The sequence below is a fragment of the Oncorhynchus mykiss genome, chromosome 6 (genome assembly GCF_013265735.2).
Source record: "Oncorhynchus mykiss isolate Arlee chromosome 6, USDA_OmykA_1.1, whole genome shotgun sequence".
NCBI classification, from domain to species: domain Eukaryota; kingdom Metazoa; phylum Chordata; class Actinopteri; order Salmoniformes; family Salmonidae; genus Oncorhynchus; species Oncorhynchus mykiss.
In genome coordinates, this window is record NC_048570.1 from 30,773,559 (window position 1) to 30,793,634 (window position 20,076).

General features: G+C 43.6%; 1 protein-coding gene across 2 annotated transcripts in view; it reads right to left on the reverse strand.

The window, feature by feature from the left end:
• LOC110525723 (GAS2-like protein 2B) overlaps positions 1–20,076 on the reverse strand; it is a 40,185-nt gene that overhangs the window by 15,150 nt on the left and 4,959 nt on the right. For both annotated transcript variants that reach the window (XM_021606108.2, XM_021606107.2), the window contains exon 3: positions 9,665–9,772. In XM_021606108.2, coding sequence (XP_021461783.2) covers positions 9,665–9,772 — 108 coding nt within the window. The remainder of the gene's footprint in view (positions 1–9,664; positions 9,773–20,076) is intronic.

Below are 20,076 nucleotides of genomic sequence, written 5' to 3' on the forward strand. Positions count from 1 at the left end.
AAAGTAAACTGCCTGTTACTCAGGCCCAGAAGCTAGGATATGCATATAATTTGGATAGAAAACACAAGTTTCCAAAACTGTTAAAATAATGTCTGAGTATAACATAACAGAACTGATATGGCAGGCAAAAACCTGAGGAAAATCCATCCAGGAAGTGGGATATTTTTGATGTGTGTAGTTTTTAATTGAATGCCAATACAGTATGTATTGGGATAGGAACCAAGATTGCAGTTCCTATGGCTTCCACTAGATGTCAACAGTCTTTAGACATTGTTTCAGGCTTGTTTTCTGAAAAATGAGGAAGAATCAGACCATTGTCTAAGTGGACTGTAGAATGAAGCAGAGCTTGTTTGCGTGCATGACCGATTGCCCGCCCTTTTTCCTTTCTATTGAATACGCTATTGTCCAGTTGAAATATTATCGATTATTTAGACAATAGACAACCTGAGGATTAATTATAAACATCGTTTGACATGTTTCGACAAACTTTATCGGTACTATTAGGATGTATTCGTCTGCATGTTGTGACCGCCATTGAGCCAGTGGATTACTGAACAAAATGCGCCAACAAGAATTTTTGGGATATAAAGAGGAACTTTGTCAAACAAAACAAACATTTACAGGGAGACTTGTGACTGCAACCATATGAAGATCATCAAAGGTAAGTGATTTAATTTTATCGCTATTTCTGACTTTCGTGACTCCTACTTGGCTTAAATGTTTGTATGCTATTGTAAGCGGGGTGCTGTCCTCAGATAATCGCATGGTATGCTTTCGCCATAAAGCCTTTTTGAAATCTGACACAGCAGCTGGATTAACAAGAAGTTCATATTTAAGCCGATGTATAACACATCTTTTGAGTATTTCTGTATTTTGAATTTGGAGCTCTGCAATTTCACCGGATGTTGTCGAGGTGGGTCGCTAGCGGAACGCCTGCGCCAGAGGTTAAAAATATTTTGGAAGCCATAGAAATTAATTTAATGTTTACATTTTGTTCTATTATAGACACCTTAATGCATACTTTTGCATTGTCTTATGTGAACTAAACATATAAATACATTTAAATACATGTAATTTTGTCGTTAACATTTGAATGAAATACTGTAGAACTCCATTCATTTCCATGGAGGACTCTTTTCTGTGGAGTGCCAATATGGCTGACCGGTGGCTTCAAAGCCTCTCATTGCCCAAAACACGGCCATCTAGGGTTTATATACATCATTGGGTGTAACAGCATACCATAAATCCTAACATACACACTGCTTTTAAAGGACCTACATGATTCTCCATTTTAAACTATGGGCAAGTCTAAGCTTCCTAATACAACAGTGAAAATATTGACAGCCTTAGGCAGTAAGGCAGACATCTTGGAAATGCATACGATTTGGAATGGCATCCGTTGAGTCCATTAATTGGGCGGAGGTACATGGGAGGTAAGTGAAACTGAATCGATCAGGCAGACTGCTTTTTTGATGGCAGGGGGTGAGAGAGTTGCAGTGGTGACACCAGGCAGGGCCCAGAGCCCCAGACTGAGGCAAACAGCCCTGCAGAAACAAGCAGCCGAGCAGGCCAGATAAGGGCCTGCACAGGAAATGACCCAAAGCTCTATTTGTGTCTTGCTGGACCAGCTTGTTTGGGAGAAGGGAGGTCTGGGTCAGCCTGTAGGGAGGTACTAAGAGGCAGAGCATACCATTGGGAATAGGTCAGATCAGTGGAGATTGTAAACAATATGCAGAGTGGACTGTGGAGTTAAATCGCTGTAGTTTGGGGGACTTTAATCATATCATCCGGATGTTTTGTTTGACTCCATTTTGGTTTTCCTTGCAGCAACATGTTTTGCTACATGCCCCCATTGTAATAGTGTAAGCAGCTATGAAAACAGCATATGAACATTTGACAGTCAAAAGGAAATTGCTCCAGGGCATAATATTTGCATCTGTGCAAAAATATTAACTCTTCCATTTTAAACTGTAACCCAATCTAAGTTATAATTTTAGAGCAATCCAAAACCATATCCATGAGCTATGAAAAACACACAACCTATGAACTCTTGGACTGTGTAAAGGTGTAAAGGTGTAACTTCAATACTATGGTTGACCTGTTCAATCCATAGTTTACTAATGCATCCAAGCACTCCTAGGGAAAAGTGTTATCTAGAGCAGTGGAGGCTGGTGGGAGGAGCTATATGAGGATGGTCTCATTGTAATGGCTGCAAAGCACTTATGGAAAGGAGTCAAACGTGGTTTCCATATGTTTGATACCGTTCCATTTATTCCATTGTAGACAGTACAGTGAGCCCGTCATCCTATAGCTCCTCACACCAACCGCCACTGATCTAGAACCAGAAGGGTTCTGCGGCTGTTCCCATAGGAGAACACATTCAAAATAGGGTTCTACCTGGAACCCAAAGAGTTCTACTTGGGGTCAGACAAATAAACCTGCACTCTTAGAAAAATATGTTTAGACATACTCATGCCAACATGCACATTAACACACACACACAGGCCTGTAGGGAAGCAAAAGTAATGTCAATACTTAAGAATAACAAAGCACCCTTTACTGTCTCAAACAATCAGCCTGGTGCCAACCCTTAGTAAACCTTTGGAAAAAAAATTGGGCCAGATTCAATGCTATTTCGCAGTAAACAAATTGAGAACTGCACGCTTATAGGGAAGGGCACTCAACATGTACGATACTTGTAAAAATGACTGACTGGCAGAAAAATCTATAAGATTGTGGGTGCTGTTTTAGACTTCCATGCAGCTTTTGACATTATTGATCATAGTTTGCTGCTGATAAAAACGTTAGCTTTATATCCTCTGCTATGTCGTGGATCGAGAATTACCGGTCTAACGGATCACAGATGGTGTTCTTTAATGGAAGCCTCTCCAACATAATCCAGCTAGTCAGGCATACCCCAGGGCAGCTGTGGTGAATTCCCTGGTTTTCCCGAAATCCCAGTTGGCGGTTTCCAGAATCAGATTTCTGGAAAACCATTGAATTTATTGAAAGTTCCCAGAATTTTGCAAGCCTAACTGGCACTGAGTAATATCCTATTGATGTCTTTGCACAGGGCTTTCAGAAAGTATTCATACCCCTCGACTTGTTACAGCCTGAATTTAAAATGGATTAAATTGAGATTTTTTTTTGTCACTGGCCTACACATTACTCAACATAATCACGTCAGCTATCACAGCAAGTCACTGAAAGACTTAACAATGAGCTGCAGTCAGTTTTAGAATCAGTGGCAAGTAATAAGCTCATCCTAAACATTTCAAAAACTAAAAGCATTGCATTTGGGACAAATCATTCACTAAACTGTAAAATATTGTCATTAAATGTGGAAATTGAGCAAGTTGAGCAGACAACTGCTTGGTGTAACCATAGATTGTAAACTGTCATGGTACAAAACATATTGATAAAACGGTGGCTAGATGGGAAGATGTCTGTCTGTAATAAAATGCTACTCTGCTTTCTTGACGTTGCTATAAACAAATGTCCTGCAGGCCCTAGTTGTCACATCTGTACTACTGCCCAGTCATATGTTCAAGAGCCACAGAGAGGGACATGGGCAAATGACAGTTGGCCCAGAAGAGAGCAGAACGGCTGGCCCTTAAATCTACATGGAGGGCTAGCGTCAATAACATGCATGTCAATCTCCCCCAACCTTAGAGGAGAGAGAGTGACTGACTGCATCACTACTTGTTTGTGAGGTATTCACATGTTGAAATCAATATAAAATCTAATCCAATTCTATTTGTCACATGCTGCGTAAACAACAGGTGTAGACTAACAGTGAAATGCTTACTTACTAGCCCGAACTTACTTACTTCCCAACAATGCTGAGGATGTTTAAATAGTAGAACAAATGACTTGAGGAATAAATACACAATAAGTAATGATAATTTGGCTATATGCATGTACCACTACAGAGTCTATGTGCAGGGGTACGAGGTAATTGAGGTAGATGAGCACATATAGGTAGGGATAAAGTGACTAAGCAACAGGATAGGTAATAAACAGTAGCAGCAGCGTATGTGATGGGTCAATGCAGAAACTTTTGTGTGTATGTGCCATAATCTCCATAGACAGTCAGTAGAATGTCCTGACTGAAGAGCTCTGACTTTCAACGTGGCACATCATAGGATGCCACCTTCCAAGGCAGTTCATCACATTTCTGCCCTGCTAGAGCAGCCCCGGTCAACTGTAAGTGCTGTTATTGGGAAGTGGAAATGTCTAGGAGCAACAACGTCTCAGGCACGAAGTGGCCGGCCACACAAGTTTACAGAATGGGACCGCCAAAGTGCGTAGCGCATAAAAAGTCCTCGGCAACACTCCCTACCCCCTACTGCCTCTGGAAACATCAGTTTGTTGGAAGCTTCATTAAATTACTTTCCATGGCCGAGCAGCCGCACACAAGCCTAGGGTCACCATGCGCAATGCCAAGCGTCGGCTGGAGTGGTGTAAAGCTTGCCGCCATTGGATTCTGGAGCAGTGGAAACTAATTCTCTGGAGTGATGAATCATGCTTCACCATTTAGCAGTCCGACAGACGAATCTGGGTTTGGCTGATGACAGGAGAACCCTACCTGCTCCAATGCATAGTGCCAACTGTAAAGTTTGGAGGAGGAATAATTGTCTGGGCCTGTTTTTCATGGTTCAGGCTAGGCCCCTTAGTTCCAGAGAAAGTACATCTTAACACTACAGCATACTGTCACGTTCTGACCTTAGTTATTTTATTATGTCTTTGTTTCAGTGTGGTCAGGGTGTGAGTTGGGTTGTTTGTTCTTTTTTCTATAATTTGGGATTTTCTGTGTTCGGCCTGGTATGGTTCTCAATCAGAGGCAGCTGTCAATCGTTGTCCCTGATTGAGAATCATACTTAGGTAGCCTGGTTTCACTTTTGAGTTGTGGGTGTTTATTTTCTGTTTAGTGTTGTTGCACCTTACAGGACTGTTCGTTGGTTGTTTTATTGTTTTGTTTCAGTGTTCATTAAAATATGAACACTTACCACGCTACGCATTGGTCCTCCGATCCTTCTCGCTACTCCTCAGAAGAGGAGGACGAGATCCGTTATACATACAATGACATTGTAGATGATTCTGTGCTTCCAACTTTGTAGCAACAGTTTGGGGAAGGCCCTTTCTTGTTTCAGCATGACAATGCCACCGTGCGCAAAGCGAGGTCCATACAGAAATGGTTTGTCGAGATCGGCATGGAATAACTTGACTGACCTGCACAGAGCCCTGACCTCAACCCCATTGAACACCTTTGGGATGAATTGGAATGCAGACTGCGAGCCAGGCCTAATCGCCCAACATCAGTGCCCAACCTCACTAATTCTCTTGTGGCTGTGGTAGACTGTTCTCTCTGCTATCACTTGGGTGGCTAGAGTCGTTGACAATTACAGGGCCTTCCCCTGGCACCGCCTGGTATAGAGGTCCTAAATGGCAGGGAGCTCGGCCCAAGTGATGAGCTGGGCCGTACGCACTACCCGCTGTAGCACCTTGTGGTCGAGATGCAAAGCAGTTGTCATACCAAGCGGTGATGCACCCAGTCAAGATACTCTAATAGGTGCAGCTGTAAAACTTTTCAGCCTCTTGAGGGGAAGGAGGCATTGTCGTGCCTTCTCCACTGGCATATCAGAATGTTGAGAGAAAAAAAAGCAATACTGAAAAACTTTTAGAGAATTTGGCAGTACGCCCAACCGGCCTCACAACCGCAGACCACGTGTAACCACACCAACCCAGGACCTCGACATCCGGCTTCTTCACCTGCGGGATCATCTGAGACCAGCCACCTGGACAGCTGATGAAACTGAGGAGTGTTTTATGTATTAAAGCCCTTTTGTGAGGAAAAACAAATTCTGATTGGCTGGGCCTGGCTCTGTAGTTGGTGGGACTGGCTCCCAAGTCATGTCAAAACCATAGATTATGGCCTAATGAATGTATTTCAATTGACTGATTTCCTTATGAGCTGTAACTCAGTAAAAATGTTGAAATTGTTGCATGTTGGGTTAATATTTTTGTTCAGTATAAATTCACTGTGTGTCTGCCTTGATGTTCATAAAACTCCACGGAACCCCTCTTGCGCAGTGGAACCCAGAACGATATGTGACCACTTGGTTACGGCTAAGGTTGCAAAGGGTCAGAAACTTTCCGGAAAGTTATGCCTGGGAAGTTGGGGAATTGTGCTAAAATTCATCAAAAAAAGTTAGCTTATAACAGTGAACCTTTTTTTGTGGGATACACAAGGCAATTCTAAGTCTTGTGGCATATTTTGGTTAAACTATCCCTAATTCAATGGAATTGCAACCCTCTGAAGGCGCAGTGCATTCTTCCATCACATGTACAGCTGATTCTCAAGATCTTGCATTACTGAGATGCTATTGGGCCCACACTACTACACTGTCTGAGTACTACATGCTTTCTGGTAAGTTTTGATTACAATACTGGGTGGGGTAAATATATTTTGTATGACATACATGATTTTCTGTTAACTAGAAAATAGTAGCCTACAGCAAAGTGTGTTTAAATCATTTCTAACTTGTTAACAATTTATGCTAGTTAGTTTTTGCTACCATGTAGGTTTTAGCTTGCTTGAGTCTGCTTACTGAGGAGTGTTAATTCACCTGTTTCATTTTAAAACATGTATCTTACAAAGGAGTTGTTTCATCTAACTATTTATCTGTACATGGAATTATTTTTTTAAACTTATTTCTAATCTTTACAGGAAAGATGTGTGGAGACATTTCACTGCAGCTAATGTAGAAGGAAAAGCTGGGTACATTTGCAAATACTGTGCCTAATCATATTTTAAGAATGCAACTTTGATGCAGAATCATCTGGCCAAGTGCATAAAGTTACCTCAGCGCTCACAACAAACAACCTCTGAGAAAAGTCCCTCTACTTCTATTCAAGGTGAAAATGATGAATCAGACACCTTATCGATAGCAACAGCTCATGGTCCTCCTGGAATCAGAAGTATTTGTTGACACAATGGAGAAACGTAGTCAAAGAAATGCTGATTGCTCGAGCTGTGTATGCAACTGGTTCACGTCTGGTGATCACAGGCAATGTGTATTGGAAGAGATTTCTGAAAGTTCTTTGCCCAGCATAAACCCCTTCAACCAGACATGCTTTATCTACTCATTTGCTGGATGCAGAGTTCAACAAAGTTCAAGTGAAGGTCAAGCAAATCATAGAGAAAGCAGACTGTATTGCAATCATCTCTGATGGGTGTTGAATGTTTGTGGGCAAGGAATAATTAACTACATCTCCACCCCTCAACCAGTATTCTGCAAGAGCACAGATACAAGGGACAACAGACATACCGGTCTCTACATTGCAGATGAGCTGAAGGCAGTCATCAATGACCTTGGACCACATAAGGTATTTGCACTGGTTACAGACGATGCTGTGAACATGAAGGCTGCTTGGTCTAAAGTGGAGGAGTCCTACCCTCACATCACACCCATTGGCTGTGCTGCTAATGCATTGAATCTGCTCCTCAAGGACATCATGGCATTGAAAACAATGGATATCCTCTACAAGAGAGCCAATTAAATGGTAGGTATGTGAAGGGTCATAAAGTTATAGCAGCAATCTACCTCCCTAAGCAAAGTGAGAAGAATAAGAGCACCGCATTGAAGCTGCCAAGCAACACCCATTGGGGTGGTGTTGTCATGTTTGACAGTCTCCTGGAGGGGAAGGAGTCTCTTCAAGAAATGGCCATATCACAGTCTACCGATATGGACAGCCCCATCAAGACGATCCTCCTGGATGATGTATGTTGGGATAGAGTGGTAAGCAGCCTGAAACTCCTGAAACCAATAGCATTAGACATTGCATGGATTGAGGGAGACAATGCCATCCTGTCTGATGTTAAGACTCTGCTTGCAGATGTAAGAGAAGAAATCCGTACTGCCCTGTCCACTTCACTGTTGCTCCAAGCAGAGGAAACTGCAGTTCTGAAATACATCAAAAATCATGACGACTTCTGCCTGAAGCCGATACACGCCGCAGCATACATGTGGACCCCAAGTATGCTGGCAAGAGCATCCTGTCTGGTGCAGAGATCAACCAGGCCTATGGTGTCATTACTACCGTGTCTCGCCAACTTGGCCTGGATGAAGGCAAGGTTCTTGGCAGTCTGACGAAATACACTTCCAAGCAAGGGCTTTGGGATGGAAATGCAACATGGCAGTCGTGGCAACCTATCTTATCATATCCTATCAACCTGTGGTAAATTAAATTGATTGGACATGATTTGGAAAGGCACATGCCTGTCTATATAAGGTCCCACAGTTGACAGTGCATGTCAGAGCAAAAACCAAGAAATGAGGTCGAAGGAATTGTCCGTAGAGCTCCGAGACAGGATTGTGTCGAGGCACAGATCTGGGGAAGGGTACCAACACCACCTTTCTGCAGCATTGAAGGTCCCCATGAACACAGTGGCGTCCATCATTCTTAACTGGAAGAAGTTTGGAACCACAGACTCTTCCTAGAACTGTCCGCCCAACCAAACTGAGCAAATGGGGGGAGAAGGGCCTTGGTCAGGGAGGTGACCAAGAACCGATGGTCACTCTGACAGAGCTCCAGAGTTCCTCTGTGGAGATGGGACAACCTTCCAAAAGGGCACCCATCTCTGCAGCACCCCACCAATCAGGCCTTGATGGTACAGTGGCCAGACGGAAGCCAATCCTCAGTAAAAGGCACATGACAGCCCACTTGGAATTTGCTAAAAGGCACCTAAAGGACTCTGACTATGAGAAACAAGATTCTCTTGTATGATGACCTGAATGCCAAGCATCACACCTGGAGGACACCTGGCATCATCCCGACGATGAAGTATGGTGGTGGCAGCATCATGCTGTGGGGATGTTTTTCAGTGGCAGGGAGACTAGTCCGGAGCAAAGTACAGAGAGAGATCCTTGATGAAAATCTGCTCCAGAGCACTCCGCCCCAGTCTGAGGTCCTAAGGTTCACCTTCCAACAGGACAATGACCTTAAGCACACAGTCAAGACACCACGAGTGGCTTTGGAACAAGTCTCTGAATGTCCTTGTGTCCCAGCCAGAGCCCGAACTTGAACCCCATCGAACATCTCTGGAGAGACCTGAAAATAGCTGTGCAGCAACTCTCCCCATCCAACCTGACAGAGCTTGAGAGGATCTGCAGAGAAGAATGGGAGAAACTCCCCAAATACAGGTGTGCCAAGCGTGTAGCGTCATACCCAAGAAGACTCAAGGCTGTAATCACTGCACAAGGTGCTTCAACAAAGTACTGAGTAAAGGGTCTGAATACTTATGTAAATGTGATTTCCTTTTTTTTATACATTTGCAAACATTTCTAAACCTGTTTTTGCTTTGTCATTTTGGGGTATTGTGTGTAGATTGAGGATTTATTTATTTTGAATCAATTTTAGAATAAGGCTGTAATGGAACAAAATTTTGAAAAACTCAAGGGGTCTGAATACTTTCCAAATACACTATTTTAATTGTTTTGTGATGTAATTCCCTTAATCTTGCCTTAGCAGCAGCTAATGGGGATCCCTCATAAATACAAATATATTATACACACACACACACACACTTGACCTAAGGATGGTTGCTGACTCTTATAGTCTGGATAAGTAGATGGGGTAAAGGTTAATGGTCAGTTCATACCCGTATGAAAATCAGAGCGCTGGAGTCTCCCACTTTGTACTTCCCCTCAGACACCTTGGTCATTGGGAACTGGGCGGGGCAGGAGCAACGGCCCAGGATCTCCCGCACCTGGAGAAGAGACAACACAGGCCTGTTTAGCACCCACAGCCAATGAAACATGACACTCCATATTCACACAGCTACAGAAAGGAACAACAAGAAGCACAAACTGTTCAGTCTCTGTTCAACCTTCCTTATTCTTCATTTCAACTCTTCCTATGAGATCATGCTTACTCATATCCATGATCATGACCAAATCCCTTCTGGTCCTGAGTTGTCTGTGTGTCAACAGCACAGTGACATTATTACATTAGGGTGAGACATGGCTAGCCCTGTCTCACCCTAATGTAGGTCCCTCAGTACCTGAGTAATGGAGGGCCCCTCCCCTCCCTCGCCAATTATTGCATAAGCTGCCTGGAACACTTAGTCCAGCTCGTTGCTGCAGTATAAAATGTCATCAAGGAATACACATGAAGCTAAATGAAAAGAGTTCACATTACAACACACACTGCTGTAGGGACCTCCTGACCGCAGAGCAGTACTTTGATGGGCAATAAGGTGAGGCTCTAACTAAAGTCAAAGGGATGACGTAAATGAGCCTGTGGTTCCAGTGGTGTTTTGGAATGAGAGAGAGAGACGGCTCTGGTACTGTGCTGTATGTGGTTGGGGTGCTTATTAAGCACAGTGGAGTCAGACAGAACTCTAGGGTGGGGGCGAGAGAGGCCTGCATTGCTCTCTCTCTCGACCGGGATTGGCCAACTTTGATGTTATTCTTGGCAGCTCTCTCAAACAAAGGCGTGTGCACACTTGTGGACCGAGAGACGGTGAGGAGAGAGACCGACAACATCACAGAGGACAAAGAGAGGCGAGCTGAGCAAGGACAAACAAACAGGGACTGCTGTACTCCATATGTACTGTATAGACAGGAGCACATGTCCAGTCTAAACACATTAGAGAAACAAGGGAAAGGCTCTCAGTAGTCGCTCAAGGAATTAATCACACTAAGAAAATAAATAAGATGAAGATAATTTAATTAGATCAACATAGGTGAAATGATACCTAGCCAGGTATCCATTGAAGAAGACAGTATATCATCCATATATAGTATATTAGCTAGATGCAGCATCAGTGTTGCAGGTTATGACTGGCTCATTTTCCAGATTATGGCTTATTCAAGAGAGAGATTAGGGAGGGACCTTGTTGTCTTTATTCCCCCTACTAATTAAAGTGAGGGTGGAATCAGTGTTAAGAACTCTACGTCTCACCTGTCTCCCCAGGACTACATACTAAATCATTAGCCTCCCACTGCCTTCTCTCTCTCTACTGAATTATGTTTCCTGTTTTCTTTCTCCCACTCTCTCCTTCTCCATCTGCTAGTCTATCAGTGCCTCTTCATCTCTTTCTATCGTCCCCCCTGTCTCTCACAGAGTCTTTCTCGGTCTGTCATTTATTTCTTTCACTGCCCTTTTCTGCTCTGCTTGCTCTCCAAGTCTCCTTTTAGTCTCTCAGTCGATCTTTCACTATGTGGACAAACCCTGTTTGGAAAAACCCCAGCCAGTGAGTTAATGGAAATATCCCCCTGGTTACAGACACACACAGCCTTCTCCTTCCTTTTTTTAACAGACCGTTTGTTTTCTTTTTTCTTTCTTTAGTACAGCCTTTCAGCGGTCTCTCCTTCCAGCCCCAGAAGACACCTCCCACAACCCCTTTGGGCTGAGGTCATAAGTTTTCCTCCAGAGGAGGTCATAGAGTTGAGGGTTGTAAATATACAGTGAAAATATCAACCCGGTTACAAAAAGATCCCTCAACGACACATGGTCTGAGACATTCCAATCAATGACACCATTGAGCTTTGCTTGTTTAAATATCCGTTAACTATTTCAAATAATCGTTGTGGAATCTAATTGCATCATCCGAAATCACATTTTGGTGACTGCTGTGTCTTAGACAAAAAACGAACCTTGTACAACACAACAAGCTCGGAGAATCACTCAAACAGACACAAGAGCGTGAGACTAAAACACTGATGTGGAACAGTGCTAGGGGAGGGAAAACGCGAGGTCACGCAGGAAGCATGTGGAACTGGAGCGCTATGAGAGAGAGCTAGGGGATGAATTATGGATGGGTGTCGGTCACATGGGGAACGTGCCGAAGAGCTGTGACGTGTGTGTGTGTGTGTGAGAGAGAGAGACAGAGAAAGAACCAAGGCCCTACATCTGCAGTTAGATTCAGACAGTCTCACAGTACACCCTTAACTAAACTAGGAAGGAATTTACTGTAATCATCTCAACATCAGCTGGAGAATGTTCACATGTATCTGTAGGGATGGTATGAAAACACAACACTGCTGTGATCAATGAACAACGAGAGACAAGAGTTGTGAAACTTAGATTAATTAGTGTTCCTGGGTTTGCCTTGAAGCAGGGTGTAATTGCAGGATAGGTTTTTTGTTTTCCCTTTGATAATTGAGTCCACACACCATATTCGTGGTCTCTGATTCTCTGCCTCCAACAGAGATTGAGGTAATCAACTCTTTATTACCTTCCTTCCTGTCCTACATAGGAAGGAGAGCGGAGGGTAGGCCATGGAGGACATAAGGTGAGGGGTGAGGCTTTTCCAACCCCCAGGAACACACCACTGTACCTCATTGGGACACAGAGGAAATGGGATTGGTGGTGAGTGAGTGATTTGTTTATGTAATATTTTTGGAATGTAGCAGTTATTGTTATGACGGTTGTGAAATGCCAGTAAATGACGGCCTAGCGGAGTTTTGAATCTGTTTAGTTGTGTTCCCTTGGCCACAATATGCTAAGCTGCTTTTGCAATAAAGGGATGACTGTGTCCCAGCCTCTGCTTCATGGTGGGGATCTCTAGAAATGACTGGACACGTCCCAACACAAACCATACAATCAGATGAGCGATGGAAGCTTCTTGAAATTGAATCTAGGCCACAGGGAGTAGATTGGAATGGAGGAGCATATCTGGAACTTCAGGGGGGATTACTGCTTTAGCCTCTCATTTAGGCTACATCCTAAAAACACTGGATGCAGAGACCACTAAAACTTATTCAATCACCTTGTCTCAAAAGACAAAACAAAGAAAATGTGATTGGCCTACTCAGCCATCATTTTTTCTCCTAGGCCCGAAATTGGCGGGACTCAGGACAGGTTTACGGTGATGAAAGGGTGCCGTTGAACCAACACCTGGGGGGAGCAGCATTGTTGGATGTATCATGCGGGTGCTTGTAAGAACACTCCCTACTGCATCCTACACCAACAGGCTAGACCAGCTGAGGATGGTGAGAACAGGGACCAACCCTCCGGGTTATCCAGATAAATGAGAATGTCAACTACTACCAAGAACATTTACTTTGGGACTATGGATAGAATGGCAACACTGTTACTTAGAGATGAAAAGTACAGTTATAATTACATTTATTTCGCTTCTTTGTTGATGCTGCCAGCCTTCGCAAAACTGAGCTATCTTTTCGAAAAAATAAACCACTCTGTATTTTAGTAAGGCGAATCATATAAGTAACCTTGCTCAAGGGGAAAAATGTGGGACATCCCACCTATAATTTAAAGGAAGTGTTGTTTTCTGGAAACCTATTTTTTGACCACATGACAACTCTTCTGCTTAGTGCTGTGTGACTAAATGAAAAACACGTGTCTACTCAGAGATTTGACATGGGTCGGGGGAGGAGGTAAAAAAGCTGTGATAACATTGGACTGCCTCCATTTTAACACATCACATTGCCATGCAGAGGACATATCTGACTTTAGGAGAAACTGATGATTTCAGAAACAGGGTTAGGGTCATTTCCAGTTCAAAATTAAATGAAAGGAAGGATTTTTGAGCTGGTGAGCTGTTTGGATCACCATGACGAGACACCAGACAGTCCTCATCTCCGTCCATATCACATGATGGAAGTGCTTTATTGTCCCCCACGATGAAATCGAGGCGGGAACTGTGGATCAGTCTCTGTCCGTCCGTCCTTTCGTTAGTCACGCATGATATCTCAGACGGCACTGGACGAAACCTGGGTGAATGACGCGTCTCGCCATAGAGATCCTGCTTTTACAAAATTACACTGATTGGCCCAAGGCGGAAGATATAGCAATGAACTGAAATGTGTGTGTATCATTAGTGGGGGACGACATGTTTACTGTTGCCTTGTTGTTTTATCATCAGTCTGTAGTCTAATTGTGGTCTGCCAATGTTATATGAGTGACTGGCTATAGACAGTGATTCCTAATTCCGCCAGTCTACACCTGAGACTCCAGGCAGGGCTCAGCTGGGGGGGGCACAAAACAAGACTACTCACCCAAAGAAAAACAAGCAGTTTCCACTGTAAACCTAGCTAGACATTGCAATAATGAAATAGAGCTGACAACAATCTGTGAAGTCAGCCGATTGGTCTGTTTCCTGCCACATGATGGAGAGCGGAGGCGAGAGAGAGAGAGGTCTGTACTGTATTAGTCAGCTGGACTAATAAATAATCATAAAATGATAAAACATTTAGGGCCCAGTTAGTCCGTGCACTGACCTCATGTAGAAAACTCTCCCAATAAGTGTGTGTGTGACGCTGCAAACAGAAACACTGAGATATGCTCCCCTAGCAAAGCCCATGAGCCTGACACTGCCAGCCATGATGACCTACTTTTCCTCTCTCTCTCTCTCACTCACACACACACACACACACCATCTATCCCTGTGTGTAAAATCCATCACAGTCGGCTGTAGCAGAGTGTACAGTAAAGACACTCCAGGCATACTATCTGTTATTGTGTTTCTCTCTGTTTTCTGAATACATGAATTGGACCGTAAGGTTAATGGGGCAGAGTGTTCACAGAAGACATATAGCCCACGTCACCCCGCCTCCCACTCACCCTCCTGGTGTCTGCTCCTCTTCCTATGTCGACACCCACACCATCAGGGCCAATCATTCCATCTCACTGTGAGATGACAGCCATAGTTTACAGTGTTGGCAACACTGGCAGTCTCTTCCTTCTCATCTCCTCTGCCACCAATAAAGCATTGCTTTATCATCCCCAAGGGAAGTATGTGGGGGAAGGGATGGGGGCTGTGGGGGTTGTTGAGCATTTATTAAATGAAGGACTGAGTCTTGGAGTCTGAGGGTGAAGACACATGAAACATTTTGTCTGAAAGAATGAGATAGATGGAGGGAGAGAGCAGCATACAAAGCATCCTTTTAGACCTGAGGCAGAGCTCCTAGGGTCTGCTGTTATTGTCTTTGAGGCTGCATGCTGGCTGGCAAATGTGTGTGTCCCTATATGTGAAGCCTGCCTGTAGTATGTGAATATGTGTAGTATGTGAATGTGCATTCGCATTAAAAGCTGTGCATGTGCATTCATGGCCGAGTATGTTTTATGTATTCGTTGTTGTTCATGAGCCTGTATCATTGTTGTACGTAGGCCACTAACCTCAAGGCCTGAATGCTCTCCAAGCCCACAGCTGAGACAACAACACACTGCAGGGCCAAGAAAACACACAGAAAAGGGCGTTTGTGTAGTTAGTTTGGCATGTCTTATTGCCATTGGATTCTGAAGGGATCTAGACAGTTTTGGGACTTATCATTATCATAATCTCTGGAGGAGGTAGGTAAATATGGGATGGTTCATACTTGAGAAAATCTTCTAATGTCAAAGGATAAAAGTTGTTTGGACTGTATGCACAAGCCAGCAGCTGCCTGTCTCATTGTATCAAGGCACACCTGCAGGAATAGGGTCAAATGGAACATTCAGGGAGTTGAGATTATAAATGGCTGTAGGCCCCACTAGAGGTAGGAACTGAGGGTTGGTGGGTGGGGGAATTTTCAGGATAGCATGACACTGGTTCCTCAAACTTCAATGGGAAGTCGTGTGTGTGTGTGTGTGTGTATGTGTGTGTGTGTGTGAGATGAGTAAGAGCTGAGTGACAGGGCAGTGGGAATCAACCTGGGGTATTTACATCAGGGCTTTGTGGTAACCAGGAAAACAAACAGAGGAACTGAGTCGCCCTCAGACAACAGATACACTTCAGCTTTTCCCTGCGATATGACACCTATCTGGGGTTTCATCACACATCCTGGAGACGCTAGCCAACCTGCAGTCAGGGCAGGAAGAGGTTGACTGCTCACTGTCTAAAAACTACATTGGCCTATTTTAAAATGGGACCCTGAATCATATTTCTCACCTAATCATAAGCCCATACCTAATGACTAAGTGTAGTATAGAGTAATAACACAAGGGATAAAAATAACAAATAAGTAAAGAGCAGCAGTAAATAACAATAGCAGGGCTATATACAGGGGGTACCGGTACAGAGTCAATGTGCGGAGGCACCAGTTGTCGAGGTAATATGTACATGTAGGTAGAGTTATTTAAGTGACTATGCATAGATAATAACAGAGAGTAGCAGCAGCATAGAAGAGGGGGGGAGGGGGGGGGGGCAATGCAAATTAGTCTGGGTAGCCATTTTATTAGATGTTTAGGAGTCTTATGGCTTGGGGTAGAAGCTGTTTAGAAGTCTCTTGGACCTAGACTTGGCACTCCGGTACCGCTTGCAGTACGGTAGCCGAGAGAACAGTCTATGACTAGGGTGGCTGGAGTCTTTGACATTTTTTAAGGCCTTCCTCTGACACCGCCTGGTATAGAGGTCCTGGATGGCAGGAAGCTTGGCCCCGGTGATGTACTGGGCCGTACGCACTACCCTCTGCAGTGCCTTGCAGTCGGAGGCCGAGCAGTTGCCATACCAGGCAGTGATGCAACCACTCAGGATGCTCTCGATGGTACAGCTGTAGAACCTTTTGAGGATCTGATGACGCATGCCAAATCTTTTCAGTCTCCTGAGGTGGAATAGGTTTTGTCATGTAGTCCACAATCATCTTCTTTGTCTTGATCACGTTGAGGGAGAGGTTGTTGTCCTTGCACCACACGGTCAGGTCTCTGACCTCCTCCCTATAGGCTGTCTCATCGTTGTCGGTGATCAGGCCTACCACTGTTGTGTCATGGGCAAACTTAATGATGGTGTTGGAGTCGTGCCTGGCCGTGCAGTCATGAGCAGAGGTCGACCGATTAATCGGAATGGTCGATTAATTAGGGCCGATTTCAAGTTTTCATAACAATCGAAAATCTGTATTTTTGGACACCGATTTGGCCGCATTTTTTTTTTTTTTTTTACACCTTTATTTAATCTTTATTTAACTAGGCAAGTCCGTTAAGAACACATTCTTATTTTCAATGACGGCCTAGGAACGGTGGGTTAACTTCCTCATTCAGGGGCAGAACAACAGATTTTTACCTTGTCAGCTCGGGGGATTCAATCTTGCAACCTTACGGTTAACTAGTCCAACGCTCTAACCACCTGATTACATTGCACTCCATGAGGAAACTGCCTGTTACGCGAATGCAGTAAGCCAAGGTAAGTTGCTAGCTAGCATTAAACTTATCTTATAAAAAACAATCAATCAATCATAATCACTAGTTAACTACACATGGTTGATGATATTACTAGTTTATCTAGCATGTCCTGCGATGCATATAATCGATGTGGTGCGTATCGTTGCTCCAATACCTAACCATAAACATCAATGCCTTTCTTAAAATCAATACACATAAGTATATATTTTTAAACCTGCAGATTTAGCTAAAAGAAATCCAGGTTAGCAGGCAATATTAACCAGGTGAAATTGTGTCACTTCTCTTGCGTTCATTGCACGCAGAGTCAGTGTCTATGCAACAATTTGGGCCGACTAATTTGCCAGAATTTTATGTAATTATGACATAACATTGAAGGTTGTGCAATGTAACAGGAATATTTAGACTTATGGATGCCACCCGAACGGTTCCGTATTTCACTGAAAGAATAAACGTTTTGTTTTCGAGATGAGTTTCCGGATTCGGCCATCTAAGGCTCGTATTTCTGTGTGTTATCATGTTATAACTAAGTCTATGATTTGATAGAGCAGTCTGACTGAGCAATGGTAGGCACCAGCAGGCTCGTAAGCATTCATTCAAACAGCACTTTAGAGCGTTTGCCAGCAGCTGTTTATGACTTCAAGCCTATCAACTCCCGAGATTAGGCTGGTGTAACCGATGTAAAATGGCTAGCTAGTTAGCAGGGTGCGCGCTAATAGCGTTTCAAACGTCACTCGCTCTGAGACTTGGAGTGGTTGTTCCCCTTGCTCTGCATGAGTAACGCTGCTTCGAGGGTGGCTGTTGATGATGTGTTCCTGGTTCGAGCCCAGGTAGAGGCGAGGAGAGGGACGGAAGCTATACTGTTACACTGGCAATACTAAAGTGCCTATAAGTATATCCAATAGTCAAGGGTTAATGAAATACAAATGGTATAGAGAGAAATAGTTCTATAATAACTACAAAATAAACGTATTACCTGGGAATATTGAAGACTCCTGTTAAAAGGAACCACCAGCTTTCATATGTTCTCATGTTCAGAGCAAGGAACTTAAACGTTAGCTTTCTTACATGGCACATATTGCACTTTTACTTTCTTCTCCAACACTTTGCTTTTGCATTATTTAAACCAAATTGAACACGTTTCATTATTTATATGAAGCTAAATTGATTTTATTGATGTATTATATTAAGTTAAAATAAGTGTTCATTCAGTATTGTTGTAATTGTCATTATTACAAATACTTTATTTTTTTTATCGACCGATTAATCGGTATCGGCTTTTTTTGGTCCTCCAATAAATGGCATCGGCGTTGAAAATCATATTCGGTCGACCTCTAGTCATGATTGATCCATTACAATAAATGACATTACATGCTGTCATGTAACCGAATGGCATCCTAAGAGTGATCAGGAAACTATCCCTGAGCCAGACTCCTGCCGGTACTTAAATTGTTTATGTCAGTTAACCCACAGACCAAAGCTGATCACCAGGGTTAAAGAACTTCTGTCCTCAGCTGTCTTCCTAAACACCTCCTCTAAACAGCCTTCAATATTTAATGTGCTGGGTGCCAGGACTTTGGTCGTTAATTAATAGAAGTGGAGTGTCAGTGATTGATAATTGCACCTATGATAACCCTTTGAACCACTGTCGTCAAGACAAACAATTTGTCAATGAAGTTAGTGTAAAGGAGGGTTCAAGGAGAGTTTTGATGGATTTGCCAAGAGACATAGGAGAGAGAGAGAGAGAGAGAAGGGAAAAAGAAAGAAAAAGAGGGCGAGAAAAACCCCTGACACGCCACAAGGCAAGCATGACTGCTCTGTACACTGCTGGTGTCACAGCTGTGGACCAATGAAAATATCACTAAGCCCTTCAACTTTATTTCTCTCATCACTAGAGACAATGAGGTTTCCAGTAATTCCACAGAGACTAATCCCCTGGGAAGCTACTATATCGAGAAAAAAAAGAGGGGAATGCCAGGGCGAGTGCAATGCAGAGAATACTTGTGACTACGGTTATGGATGACCCATTATGCTTTGCGGCATAGTGGTGATTCAGTGGCTGGCTTTGTTGATCGTTATTGAATCTAAAGCCCTCCAGTCATACAAAAGTTGGATTTGTTAATTTCCTGGCCTATATAGTCTGGATATGGGCCGACATTGACTGGCCTGCCTCAGTATCATTATGATCCAGACAAGGTCAGTTCCAAAAAATATATTAAATACTGTATGAGGAGATCTATCGACCAAAATGTATTTCAACGAGCTGCAATAATTTGAACAGTATGCTGTAGCACATTTACAGGAACACAGTGCAGTACTGTAATGCTATACTCTTTAATACCATGCAGGACTGTGGCTAATAATGCTGCTGTGCTCTGTGTTCCTCCCCCTTTCCGTGCCCTCCTAATTTCTTACTGAGAGAACTGCTTCATGTTGCTGATGCAGGCAGTTTTCCTCCAGCACCCAGGCACTTTATTCAGATAGACAGAAAGAGGCTTTCGGGGTAGCAGAAATGTATGTAGTTCACTCAGCGTGCACGGTGAGTCATACTGCCCCTTAGAAAATGGGACACAGCAAGTGCATGTCCCTGACTAGCTCTTAGTGGTGTGGGTGGATGGGTGTGTAGACTGTACACCATAATGATAAGGTAAGACACCAGGTCTCACCCCCCTTGCCCTTGCACATTCTCATAGGAACATCAGCAGTTAGCCTTGATTAAAGAGGTCTGAAATAGTAATAATAGTGTATAAAACCGGTTATGGCAGTAAGTGTATGTGGGTACTGGTACTAGGTCAGAGGTTGGGTACATAGTACCTCTGTATGCCCTCAGAAGCCAGTGTTCATGGTTGTGATCCAGCAATTAGTGCCCGGCCATCTGAGTACTATAGAGGGCCAAGTGGGCATGAGTATGTCTGCTGACTGTCTCTCCCCTGCTCTCTCATCTGTGGTGTGAAA